The 14,378-nt window shown below is 40.0% G+C and overlaps 1 protein-coding gene across 1 annotated transcript; it reads right to left on the reverse strand.

Moving 5' to 3' along the window:
- Positions 1 to 1,189: 1,189 nt before the first annotated feature.
- nyx (nyctalopin) lies at positions 1,190 to 11,627 on the reverse strand. The gene is made up of 5 exons (XM_088083785.1): positions 10,823 to 11,627; positions 10,579 to 10,649; positions 8,310 to 8,596; positions 7,270 to 7,574; positions 1,190 to 6,382 (listed from the first exon to the last, which is right to left on the reverse strand). The coding sequence occupies exons 2-5, from the start codon at positions 10,598 to 10,600 to the stop codon at positions 5,563 to 5,565; spliced, it is 1,434 nt and encodes a 477-aa protein (XP_087939911.1). The 5' UTR covers positions 10,601 to 10,649; positions 10,823 to 11,627; the 3' UTR covers positions 1,190 to 5,562.
- Between the last annotated feature and the right edge of the window lie 2,751 nt (positions 11,628 to 14,378).

Raw genomic sequence — 14,378 nt, forward strand, 5'->3', positions numbered from 1 at the left:
TCTTTTTTCAGGGACGTCATTTTTTGAAATTTTTCCATGGCTCATTTTTTTTTTAAATGACATTTTTGGGTGTTTTTTGACCTTTTTTGTAAGTTTCTATGCTTTGGCACATTTCGGCAAGCTATTTAATGCTGGTCTAAGCTATTTTCAGCTGTTTTTGGAATATGTTATTTTTTGACATTTTTGCTATACTAAAGCCTTGCTTTCTTGGTCAGTTTTTCGACATTTTATATCGTGGTGTTTTTGGACGTCTTTGCAACTTTTTCTGCTATGGCATGATTCAGGAAACTATTTAAGACGGTTTTCAGTTATTGTTGGCTGTTTTATGGACATGTCATTTTTTGACAAATTTGCCATACTATAGCCTTGCTTTTTGGGTCATTTTTTCAACATTCCATATTATGGTGTTTTTGGCCGTTATTGCAACTTTCTATGCTATGGTGTGTTTGACATTTTTCGCCATACTACACTATGTGCTTGTTGGCCACTTCTTCAACATGCTAGTTTATGGCGTATTTTGGCTTTTTTTTTTTTTTTCAAAATTGTATGCCATGACGTGACTCTACAGGCCATTATCTGTTGTTTTCAGCCATTTTTGGGGCACGTCAAAGTTTGACATTTTTCAACTGACCTACATCTTGTTTTGCTTTTGTTGTGTTATCTTTCATAAATGTTTTGCTAATTTAATGCTTACTGTGTGGTCCTACCTTTTTTGTTATGCTCTTGAATGATCTGGACATAACAGACGTTTTTGACATAATACACGATATCCTTTTCAGCCATTTTTTTTTGAACATGCTAAATTAGGACATTAGGACATTGACTTACGCAGTTGCAGGTGAAGGTTGTTTCCTTGTTGTCCATATACAGGTCAAATGATCTCCACCCAGTGATCTCGACTCTCCGTTGTCTTTTGCTGAGTTGCTGACGTTAGTCTGGAAAAAAAAATTAAGATCAAATAAGTTGATGTCATTCATGCCAACATATTTCTTTTTACTAATAATTACTCACCTTTTTTAATCTGGAGTCAGAGATTCCTCAGACTGTCACTGTGAAATGACCGATACCTCCTCTGATTGGTTAATTTACTGTTTGATTTAACTGTTTCTCTTCAGCAGCCGTGACGCTCTCTGGTGAAGCTGGCAGTACCATTTTTAACCTTAACAACTGATTAACATGTAAAAGCCATTTTAATACACTCAATGAAAGTGATCAGAATCAGAATCAGCTTTATTGGCCAAGTATGCTTTCACAAACAAGGAATTTGACTCCGGTTAGCTTTGCTCTTAATGTACAAATTAAACATTACATATAAAAAAAAATAAAAACGAATAAGAACAGAAAGTTATAGTTTTAAATTTACATATGTACAAGCCCTAGTTAAACGATTTTAGCTAATATATACAATATCATTTAAAAAGCAAGTTAACATAATATTATAAATATATTGACTCTTAGTATATCTTTTATATATTAAGCCTTAGGGGCCCACGTTAATATTACACACACGCTTAACGCTTTCAGAAATATTGTACATTATAATGATTTTCTACTTTCATTGAGTGTTTTTTTAAGCAGCATCAGTCCATATCAAATATTCATTTTCAGAATTTGAACCCGTTAAATGCCGTGTTTTTGTCACTGCCACTATGTTTTTACATGAAAAAAAAACCAACACAAAAAAATAATTATTTTCAATATACTACATACAAAGTAGATGTTTTTATTTCTTTTTATTATCACAGCCTGGGATATATCATCGATTAGCAGCACGCTGATTGTGACAGTGCACCTAGTGGAAATATATGTGTGTATATATATATATATATATATATATATATATATATATATATATATATGTGTGTGTGTATTTGTTGTAAAATAATTTTAAATACAAATAAATTACAATTTATAATCATTCTTATTATATAGAGAGTTTTTTGGGGGCATTTCTAAATTTTCTAAAAACACCCTTTTTGTTTTTTTAAACCAAATTTTTAGGTAATTTTCTTTACACCTATTTTTTTTTCATTTATAGTCAAGTTGGACAAACGGATGTGGATCCAGGTTTAAAAGGGTTCAATACACAACACACTAAAAACACTGCTGCCGTCTGAGACATTCTCAATATTTTCCTTCTTATTAGCACTTTAAAGCGAAGTGTTTCCAGTTTGCCTGCAGCACGTCAGTGACATTCATAGCAGTGTCGACACCGTAAACAGCGAGCAGCTCTGCTCTAACACCTCCGTCAGTTCACCCACATGAATTAAACACGGTGAGCGCATAAAAGCCGGCTGCATGAGCTCCAGCCTCCCCGGTTGTCTTAGTTGCGGCCTAATCCCACATTAAAGGGCCAGCAGGCCAGCGTGCAGATTAACTGGTGTTCACCGCTGAAACGGGTCGACTCCTCGACGGCAGCTGAGAGGAGTCACAGAGCAGGCACGTCAAAAGTTCAACAATCTTTTTTTTTATTTTTTTTTTTATAATTTATTTAGAAAAATAAATCAGGTGACAGGGCGCTTTGTCACCACTGAGCCGGATCACTGGCTGTCTGAACCAAACTACTGACATTCACAGCGATATCCCTTAACCCTTTGAAACCTGAAAAAAATCAGCTTAATTTCTTTGACTTTAAAGAAATGACACAGAAAAATTGCAGGAAATTAGTAAAAAGTTACAAGAAAATTATCAGATAATAAGTAAAGACAAAAACAAAAATAAACAAGAAGAGGGCCTGAAAAGGAAAAAATAAAATAAATAAATACATCATATATTCTCTGACATTTTCTGAAGATATAATTCTAATTCTAATAAAAAATAGTTCCTGGATATTTTTCACTATTTTTTAAAATAATACACTTATTTTTCTTTCTCTTTCTTTCCTTTTTAAACATTAATTTTCTGGTTATTTTCACCTTTTACCAATTTCTTGAAATTTGCTCATTACCTGTGTTTTTAAAAAATATTTTATATCCTTTTTGAATATACTTCTAATAATCATAAATATAGTTTCTGGACATTTTTCACTTTTTTGTAATATTCTTATTTTTTTCTCTCTCTTTACCTTTTTTAAAAAACATTTTAACTTAACTTTTTAACACAGAATGTCTTGCAATTTGCTTATTGCCTTTTCCCATTTTTTCTTAAAAAAGAGAACTAAACCTTTTTTTCTCAGGTTTCAAAGCTTTAAATACTTGAAGGTTTCTGAAAGCAGCAAGAAAAACTGATGTCTATCCAGTTTTTAAAGGGTTAACTTTTCCAGTTACGGAGAAAACCTCAGTTTAAATATAGAAACTTTGTAGTATGCAGAGCATGTTGCAGTTTCAGAACAGGTCATTTGTTTGCCATGCAATAAATTCAAAAGATTTTTTTTATCCCGAGCAGAACGTCATGATTTGATCCACAGGCTGACATATGGCAATCACACCCCCTGCACAGAGAGGTCACGTCCATAAGGGGAAAACCGCCCATGCATAGGAGGCGAAAGCAACAACATAGACCCTCCATTACGCCGCAGCGCACACAAGCAGCGACGCCGCTGAACCGCACGCAATAAGAAGATTAATGCATTTATGGAAAAGCTGCAGAACCGACATTTAGAGCTGAATGAAGAGAGAGGAGCGGAGAGGACATCTGTTTGTGAGATAACTGCAGGAGCTCTTATCCCCTTTAACGTTACACATCTATGTGAATGAAAATACAAAAACTGGCTATGTAATGCTACAAATATTACATAATATTAATTCAAATTAAGCGTTATGCAACAAAAAAAGTGGAGGTTCACATATATTATTGCAGTAATCTGCAGTTTGAAATCAACACCCGCAGCTGCGACTGTAGGAATCCTGCAACCGTACAGCTGTTTATGAACCACGAGGAGCAAAATGCATCAGATATTTCCTCTAAAAATATCAGAGATTACTGTAAACAAAAGCTCATAAAAGTTGCCTTGCTAACGTCGTCTTTCCTCTGAAAACATTCAGTTCACCACATTTTGCATTTCACGCAAAATCCGAACTACTTCCACGTAGTTGTGCGTCTCTGCGCACCAGTCAATTTGCACTTTCAGTTTACGTCCACGTCTGTGAAAACACAGACGCTTCACACACAGAAGATTTAAATAATCAGAAAAGTTTCGAGGTGGACACCTGAGATTAGTGTCGCCAACGCAGCATCTGAACAAACGTCTCCTTCTGATTCTGGCAGTTTCCGGAGAACATTCGATGTCACAGTGAAGTTGACTTTCGGATACAAAATGTTAGAACGTCATAACTGTATCCTGTGAGAAATGTGGCCAAAAACACGTCTTATGAGGTCAATGTCACCTTGACCTTCGACCTGCAGATTCTTATCAGTTCATTCTAGAGTTCATGTGGACATTTGTGCCAAATTTGAGGAATTTCCTCAAGGCCTTCTTTAGATTTTGTGTTCACGAAAATAAAAACACCAAAATCAATTCAGCTCATCGTTATGTTGCAGTGAATGTTTGTGTTTGAAGAAATTCTCTTAAGGTGTTTTCTCAACGTTATCAAGAATGAGACTGACAAAAGGTCACAGTGACTTTGACCTTTGACCAACAAAATACAATCATTTCACCCTTGAGTCCACTCAAAAGTTTATCCCAAGTGTTCGTGAGATATTCGCAAAAATGAAACAGATTTGAGGTCACCATGATCTTAACCTTCGATCTCAAAAATCAGTCAGTTTATCCTTGACTCCAATTTGTGCCAAATTTGAAATAATTCTCACAAGGTGTTTTTGATACACTGCATCCATAAAAATGAGACTGATGAGGTCACAGTGACCTTGACCTTTGACCTATGACAACCAAAATTTAATCAGATCATCATTGAGTCCAAGTGAACGTTTGTGCAGAAATTACCGCAAAGTGTTGAGATATTGCATCCACAAAATGACACAGACAAGGTCACAGTGACGACCTTCACCTTTGACTTTAAACCACCAACACTGAACTTGTTAATCCTTAAGTTAACTCAAACGTTTGTGCCAAATTTGAAGAATTTCCTTCAAGGCGTTTACAAGAATGAAAAAGATGCAGGGTTACAGTGACCTTGACCTTTAACCTATGATCCCCTAAATCTAATTGTTACATTCTTGAGTCCAAATGAATCATTGTGCTAAATTTGAAGAAATTCACTCGAGGTCTTCTTGGGATAATGCATTCACAAAAATCATACAGATGAGGTTACGGGGACCTTGACCTTTGACCTATGACCATTAAAATCTAATCAGTTCATCCTTACATCTAAGTGTTTTTTTGTACTAAATTTAAAGACGTTCCCTCGAGGCGTTCTTGAGATAACACGTTTACAAGAACGGTACGGACGAACAAACAACCCCAAATAACTAATGCCACCAGCTACAGCGCAGACGCCTAAAACTCCCCAAATCGTAGTTTGGCAGGTCAGACTCACACCAGCAACAACACCTGAGAGGAGGAGTCTTCCTCTGTGCTTTCACAGATAAACTTTTATCTCATCTGAAATGTGAAAAGCTGCTCCGTGATTCAGGAAGCAAACCTCGTTTCCATTTCCACGGTTCTCATGTGCAAGAAAGACGGTAAAAGAAATCTATCAAACCGAAGACGAGCCACGCTGCAGTGAAGCACAGATGCGATTGGCTCGCCTGGGCCCGCCGCCCCCCGACCCCGGCGGAGAGCTGCCCCTCCTCGGGGTCCAGCAGAGTCCCGTTGCGGAGGCTCTCTGTCCCGTTCCCCATCTCCTCCCTGAGCTCCTGCTGCAGCAGCTTTGAGATGAGGCTGTTGAAGCGGTTCTCCGTGGTGGAGACGACCTCCGAGGACGGCGTGGTCAAATTAAACTCTCCGGGGTCCACGCATGTGCCGTTCACCTTTGTGAAAACCACCTCGCTGAGATCCAGTCCCGCCACGGAGGAGGGCGAGGCGCAGGGGATGTCTCGCACCAGCTTATAGCTCTCCATCCACTCCTTCATCCACTCGAAGGAGCAGTCGCACTCCCACGGGTTCCTGAAGAGGTACAGGCGGCCCAGGAAGTAGATGGGCTGGAAGACGGGGAAGGGGAGGCTGGTGAGGTTGTTGCTGTTCAGGTGGAGCGTGATAAGGCTGGTCAGGTTCTCAAACGAGCCCTCCTCGATATTCAGCAGCTGGTTCCGGTCCAGGTACAGGACCTCCAGCTCCACCAGGTCGCTGAACCAGGTCCTGGACACGTTGGTCAGCTGGTTCCCGCCGAGGTTCAGCATCTTGAGGCGGATGAGGCCCTTGAAGGCGAGCCGCGGCAGATCACACAGAAGGTTGTCGTTGAGGTAGAAGTTCTCCAGCCGCACCAGGTCCTGGAAGGCCTGGTCGTGGATCACGTTGATGCGGTTCTCCTGGAGGTTCAGGTACCTGAGATGAAAGGAGGACAGGGACTCAAACACCAGCTGTGAGAGTTCGTTCTCTCATAGTTCTGCTGATGTTTAACTGTAATCCTCGACAGTAGATGTAGATGTATTTTTTTCTTAAAAGTTTTTGGGGCAATTAAAAGAAAACATTTGGTGATTTAAAAAAAGAAAAAATATATTATTAAAAAGATTATTAGAGATTTAAAAAAAAAAAACACTATTGATTTATTTTATAATTTTTGGTGATTTTAAAAAAAGAAAACGTGCCATTTTTTTCCTTTTCTGTAAAATATGTGGCAATTTTTAAAGAAAACATTTTGGTAATCATTTTTCTTTTTCTTTTTTGGGGCAATTTCTCAAAAGAGGCAAAACGATAACAGTTTTGGTGAGTTTTAAAGAAGTATTTAGTGATTTTTACAGGAAACTGCTGATATTTGGGATTTTTTGGCAAATTTTGAAGATGACATTTTGGCGATTGTTTTTTCTATGTCTAGGTATTTTTTAACATTTTAAAGGAAAGATTTTTTTAATATTGCAGTTTTACTTTTCTTTACTTCTGTTCTTTAAAATCACCAAAACTACACCATTCACCACAGCCAGAAACTGTAAAAACAGAAATTATCTGTGGGTTTTCAAATTGCTGACAGTCCTGAACACCTCATTAAATAGGTTTATTTCCAAATTGCAATTTGCACATTCAATGACTTTTCCAGGTTTTTCATGACTGTGTGAATATCTGTCTCACGTACAGTGACAGTTTCAGGACACGTGACAAAAACAGTTAGTTTTGCATAACGCACCTTTAATGCATAATTACACATTTAGGCTTTTCACTTACCGGCACTATTAAAATAATCCCTGCTGGGTTACACGATCCGGGCGGAGACCTACCTGAGACTCCCCAGGCCCAGCAGCGAGTTGTAAGCCACCGCCTCGATCTTGTTCCTCTCCAGGTAGATGTGGGTCAGGTTCTCCATGCCCCTGAAGGCCCCGGGGATCCTCCTGAAGTTGTTCTGGAAGCAGAGCAGCTCCTTCAGCGCCGTCTGCTCGATGAAGATGCGGTCGGGGATGTTGAAGAGGTTACAGTCCGACAGGTCGAGGCGCACCAGCTTCTTCAGCCCCGTGAACGTCCGCGTGTGGAGGTAACTGATGTACTCGTTGTGCGCCATTTTCAGCTCCACTAAGTTGGCGAGGCCCTGCCGGACAAATAAAAAAATAATAAATAAAATAGGCAGATTTCAGAATGTAGACACAAACCAAATACTAGATAAGAGTATTCTATAATACAAGAGAACATTTGGGCAGTTATTTTTGCTTTGCCGCTTCCTTTATTTTTTTAAGATTATTTAAGAAAACATTTTGCCTTTTTTGCCATTTTTAAAACATTTTTGGTGGTTTTTGAAGAAATTATTTTGGTAAAAAAAACAATTTCATTATTCATTTTTGGAGATTTTTGAATAACACATGCCTTTGACGGACATTTGTGGGCACTAACTCATGGGATTCATAGCATATCATACAAACTTTTTTAATCAGAATACTTTGCACGACTGACTTTATCTGCTCCAGTTTACTGGGAAAAGTAACCTTTTACTCTAAATTTACTTTCAATACTCACTAATACCTCATTTATAATTTTAAGCAGCATCGAAGGCACTTCCGACAGTGGTATCAGTACTGGAACAAGTCTAAATTTAAACGTTATTCGTGACTGAGACTGTAGCCTTCGACTTGCTGCTGGTTATATTCTAACATAAATCAAACCAGGGAAACAGCAGAGAGTGAAGCGTGCAAGTCGACCCCCAAAATTCACAGACCACACCCCCTTTTCCTTTCGTTCAGTGCAGACTTCTAAAAAAAACATGCTATTAATAATCTCTGATTCTCTTTCAGAAAAATGCGTCAAACTTAAGCAGGAAGCCGTCACAGACCTTGAAGGCTCCGGGGGTGATGAAGGAGATGTTGTTGTGGTCCAGAGACAGAGACTTGAGGGACGGCAGCGTCCCGAAGGCGCGCTCGGACAGGAACTTGAGCTTGTTCTTGTCCAGGTTGATGGCCGAGGCTTCGCAGGGGAACTCTTTGGGCAGCTCAGACATGCCGGTGCGGTCGCACAGCACGCTGCAGCTCTTCTCCTGAGTGCAGGAGCAGGAGGCCGGACACGCACGCACACACGCCCAGCGAGCCGGCACCGCCTGAGGGAGCAGGAGCAGCACGGAGACTGGAGGAGGACAGAGAGGGGACAGCACTGCAGTCAGTCCCAAATACTGAGCCGCAAAACAGCGGCTGCAGACAACACGGAGCATTTCTACAGCAAAGCAGCACTCTGGACATAAATGATCAACATTAAAAACGAACTGATTCAAGAATCAGGTCCAATTACACACCGAAAAATCTAAACTTGCTCTGCTTAGGGGCCACTTCTGCGAAAAGACAGAGACCCGGGGCCAGTCTCAGCAGCCCCGCACGTGTTTCTAGCATTTTAGGACACCTTCAAGAATTTTTAGGACATATGTAGGATATAAGGAGTTTTGTCAGATTTTAGGATGTATATACGATTTTAGTAAATGTCCAGGATTTTAGCACGTTTCAAGGATTTGGGGACATTTGTCGGTTCAGGACATTTCTTGGATTTAAAGACATTTCTCAGATTTTAGGACGTTTTAAAGTAATTTAAGATGTTTCTAGGATTTCAGGATGTTTCAAGAATTTTAGGACATTTCAAGTTTTCTAGTACATTTCTAGCATTTTAGGACATTTTTAGGATTTTAGGACATTTTAAGGATTTCAGGACATTTCTAGTGATTTAGGATGTCTCTAGGATTTTTGGACATTTCCAGGATTTTAGGACATTAGTGTCTTATGTAGGACCTCTGTCGGGGGTGTGGGGGATCATCCACTGTCACTTTTTTGGATAAACAAGCTCTATTTTGATGCTGTTTTATGCACTCTGACACCTTATGGACACTAAAAGGACAAAACATTTTTTACTGTGAATTAGAACATTTGGGGGGCCACCTGGCACCGTACTGGGGGCCATAAGTTGAGTATTACTGGTGTCTGCTCTGCAAGTTTGAGTCACGACATAAACCTTTCCATTCTCTATTTACACCAAAGAAACTACGAATCTGAAAAAAATCTACAAAACTTTTCAGCATCAGTAAATTAAAAAGCTCACATCAACTGTCCTGGTCAGCTCTCACCAAAATAAAACGCTGGTATTGTTGGGTTTTTTGCAGCATCGCAGGGACGCTGACGGAGCGATGATTTGATGTTTGACGGCAGGTCGAGAACTGAACCATCGCTCTGCCAGCTGCTGCTGAAATGATGATGTGATTAAGACAGAACAGCTTAGATCAGAGATTAGCTCCACAACAATAGGGACTGTCTGTGCCCGCTGGGATTTCAGCCTCCATCCAGTTCACCTTCGCTCCAGGTCATTTAGTCTGATCACTACGATCAATCACTACGATCAATCACTACAATCAACCAGACCACCAATCAGACCGTCAACCAGACCATCAACCAGACCATCAACCAGACCGCCAACCAGACCATCAGCCAGACCGCCAACCAGACCGTCAACCAGACCGTCAACCAGACCACCAATCAGACCACCAATCAGACCACCAACCAGACTATTTAGGACATTTATTAGATTTTAGGAAATTTCTTGGAATTTAGGACATTTATTAGATTTTGGGACATTTCTCGTATTTTAGGGTGTTTCTACATTTTTAGGACCTTCTAGATTGAGGACATTTTTTTGGATTATAAGACATTTCTCTGATTATCGGACATTTGTCAGAGTAAGTTTGTAGGATTTTAGGTAATTCCTAGGATTTCTTAAGACATTTCTAGGATTTCAGGAAAAATTAAAGACTGAAGAACATTTCTAAGAACGGAGGGCATTTCTCGGATTTAACGACATTTCTTGGATTTTACAGTATTTTTTTTCTGATGCACCTTATGTATACTAAAATTACAATACCAATTTCCACTATTAATAAATTTATTTTTTGCGAATCAGAAAATGGTTAGGGGGGCCGCCCGGCACCCTATCAGGGTCCGGATCTGACCTGTGGGCCGTTAGTTAGCTATCACTGAACTGTGAGGTTTCTCTTTACCGAGTTATTATCGGCTGTTTTAGTCTCAGCTGTGGAGGAAATAAAAACATCAGAGAGTGAAGGGATTGAGACTAACCAGTGAAAGTGATGACAGTCATTACTGTGGTCTCTCATCGGGGACATGCCAGGATTAACGGAGGTCTGAAACTGCACAAAAAGAGCAGAGATCATACGAATGTGAAAAAACAAAACACAGACACTCGTCTGAAGTCTGAGTGATTTCAAAGACGTCGTTTTAGCTCCTTTGACTCTGATAAATTTGACAGAATATCACAAAGACAAAGAGCGACTGAAACGTGGGAATATGCACAACTTCGTACCTGTAGATCTTTCCGGACAGCTGCATCCATGTGTGTTAAAGGTCACGGTCCAAATTTTGGTGCGTGTGTCCATCCTGACCGTCCCACATCAGTCTGCACGCTGCGCCTTCGACCGCTGCTCCTGCCTGACACACTGCTCAGTGTGTGTGTGTGCGCTCGTGGTTTTACACTTCATCCTCCCCCCTTCACTCCGTGTGTGTGTGTGTGTGTGTGTTCCCCATAATACACACACACACACACACACACAGCAAAAAGCCATCTCTTAATGGCAGTCAAATCCCCTGGATGGAGTGATGGATGGAGATGGAGATGGGCGGCTGGCAGGATTACAGAAGTAAAGTGAAGCGCTCAGATGAAACGAACGAGGCAGAGAGGTAACTTAGAAACACACACACACACACACACACACACACACACACACACACACACACACACACACACACACACACACACACACACACACACACAGCATGAAGTTGGACATGAATCTTATGAGAAATGCAGATGTTGAAATGGATTTAGAGGATCAGCTCGCCGTCAGCTGTACGATCTGATGTGAGAGGCGATCGATACAAAATGTGTTAAATAAGATTATTTTATCGTCCGCGCTGCGCGGACAGACAACTTCCTGCTCAGAGCGGAGAGCGCTCGGCCGACTTCCTGTGCTGGAGTGTAACAGAGTACATCTCATTAAGTGTCTTGGCCCTTATGGGTTTTCGAGATTTCCATGAATTGTAACTGCTGTGAAAGCATCTGTTTTTCACCTCTGCTTTTTTTTAAAGTAATCAATTAATTGATAAATATTATTATTATCATTGTTTTGTTTGTTTTTGTTCCCATTTTGTGGTGTGCTATGTTTGCTGCCAGGACTATTTTGTTTGTTTGTGGTGTTTGTTATATAACAAAAAAACTCCAATAAAGATATTGTATAAATTAATTAAGAGAAATTAAAAATAAATAAATACATCTACTCAAGTAAAATACTGGAGTATTTTTATCTCATGCCAATCTTCTTTTTCTACATTACAATTATGTGATGACTGACTAACCCCTGACCAGACTAAATCCTGTTCCAACTGGGATTTGAACCAGGGACCCTGTTGCTGAAAGGCAACAGTGCTAACCACAAAGCCACCGTGCCACCCTATGACTTTAATGTATAAAATAAAGTAATACTACTACTAATAATAATAGTAATAGTGATAAACATTATTTTCACGAGGCACTGGGGTGAAAAAGGGGGTTTGACAATCAGCGGCTGTTTATAGGAGTTACTGTTTATTTATTTCGTTAATATTTACTTTTTCCTAGTTCATCTCGTCATAGTTAATTTTTTCTGAATGCAGATTTGTAGATATTCGATTTGGGGTATGTATGCACATATATTTAATTTATTAGCGTATAGGTTTGAATTAATAAGGAAGCTTGTTAATTAAATTCGGTGATTTATGGAGAAGATTAAATAAGTTTGTTCTTCTCACTGAAACCAAGTTATCATGTGTTTTATAATTGTTTTTTTTTTTCAATTATTTCTAAGTTTTTAGGCCTTATCTGGGATTTTAGGACATCAGGGTCCTAGCTTGGACCTCTGTCGGGGGGATGAGGGCTCCTCCACTAGCTTTTTTTTTTTTTTAAACCAAGCTCTATTTAGATGCTGTTTCATTGACACCTTATGGAGACGAAAAATATGAAAACAATTCCCAGTGTGATTTTTTTCATGATTATTGTGAATAAGAACATTTTGCGGGGGCCACCTGGCACCGTATTGGGGGGCCAAATTTTGCTTGGGAGCTGTAAATTGGTGTAGGCGCTGCAAACAAAGAAACTAAAAATCTGAAAAAAAATCGACAAGCATCAGTTAAATAAAAAACATGCACATCAGCTCTCCCGATCACCCCCCGCCAAAATAAAACACTTTACATGCATTGTCTTTTGCAGACATCTCAAACACCAAAACTATCTGGACCGAAACAGCACCACAGGTGAGACGATAAATGTGCATTTTGGAGGTAAAGATCTGATCTCATCTCCTCCACTTCAATGTCCCTAAAATATGATTTCCAAAGTGGCACAGATATTATACAACAGGGTTTTAATGGGTGTCACTGGCTCAGTGGTTATGAAACCCTCTCAGCACATTAGAGACCATGTGACCTTTCAGAGTAACATGAAAAAAACTCCCAAAATTGGGGTAAACAGTTTTTATGCAGGATGAATAGATGTTAACGGGTGTTCTGTCTTTTTCTGCCTAAAAAGCTCCCGCAGACGAGCGCAGACCATCTGTGGAGGCATCGGAAACAGGTCAGCTCTCTTTCTTTTTTGTTCGTTTTAGCCTCGATTCAGCAGAACGTTACCGCAAAGTTCAGCACACAAACCCTAATCTGCACATCTGGTTCCCGTGAGAGGAGACGGCGGCGACGACCCTCTGGATCTGGGTCGTCTGGGGGATTCAGCTCACCTGCAACACACACACACAAAATACACAAAAACACACACACGCACACAGAGGATGGACGAACATTTTGTTCCAAAACTACAGACACGAGTGCTTTTAAATCAGGGAGACTCAACTTGCTTTGCTTGGGGGCCACTTTTACAAAATGACGGGAGGCCAGGGGCCACAGCGGCCCCGTAGCATGTTTCAGGGACTTCAGACTTCTAGGATTTTAGGAAGTTTCTAGGATTTCAGAACATTTCTAGGATTTCTAGCACATTGGGACGTGTCGAGGACTTAAGGACATTTCCGAAAGACTTTCCGACATTTCTAGGACTGTAGGACATAATGAGAATTTAAGGGCATTTCTATGATTTTAGGAAGTTTTTAGGATGTCAGAGCATTTCTGGGGCTTTAAGACATTTCTAACATTTTAGGACATTTCTAGGACTGACGGACATATTGACAATATAAGGGCATTTCTAGGATTTAAGGGCATTGTCTATGTGTCCCAGTTGTCATGACAGCATGGATTAATTACCGGGCCTAACGGGCCTGACAGGCACAGGATCAGGGGCCGAGAGTCAGAGGACCTGCTGCAAAATGTCAAATATCAAACCAGGAAGAGACTCAATAAAGAGACACAAAATGACCTCAAAGGCCACAAACTACCCCGACAGATTCACAAAACAACAAGGAGACACAACTTGACCAAAAGAGACTGACCTTGAATGCTGGTCGGTGTGGCTCACGGGCGACAGCGAAGGAGGAGAAAAACCCACAAACCAGCGGCTGGAAGATGTTACCGGAGCCATGAGGAAAAAACTGCAAAAAGACACAAAGCAACCACAAGAGAATACAAAAAAAGACAATACACTGACCAAACAACCACAAAAAGACACTAAACAAACACAAGGAGACACAAAAAGCTGAATATCGACTACAAAGAGTTAAAAAACCATTGAAGAATCATGTTTGTGATGGTCAGACTGGTACTGTGTAATCTGTACCAAAAACTGGACATTTTGTCCTCGTGCGTAACTAACTTCGATGATGTGACATCAACTGCTTTACAAAGTCGGATCATCTTGAAAATATAACTGAATGCTGAAAAATAAGAAT

The sequence above is a fragment of the Plectropomus leopardus genome, chromosome 10, assembly GCF_026936395.1.
Source record: "Plectropomus leopardus strain MGB_pleo_1.0 chromosome 10, ASM2693639v1, whole genome shotgun sequence".
Lineage (NCBI taxonomy): Eukaryota > Metazoa > Chordata > Actinopteri > Perciformes > Serranidae > Plectropomus > Plectropomus leopardus.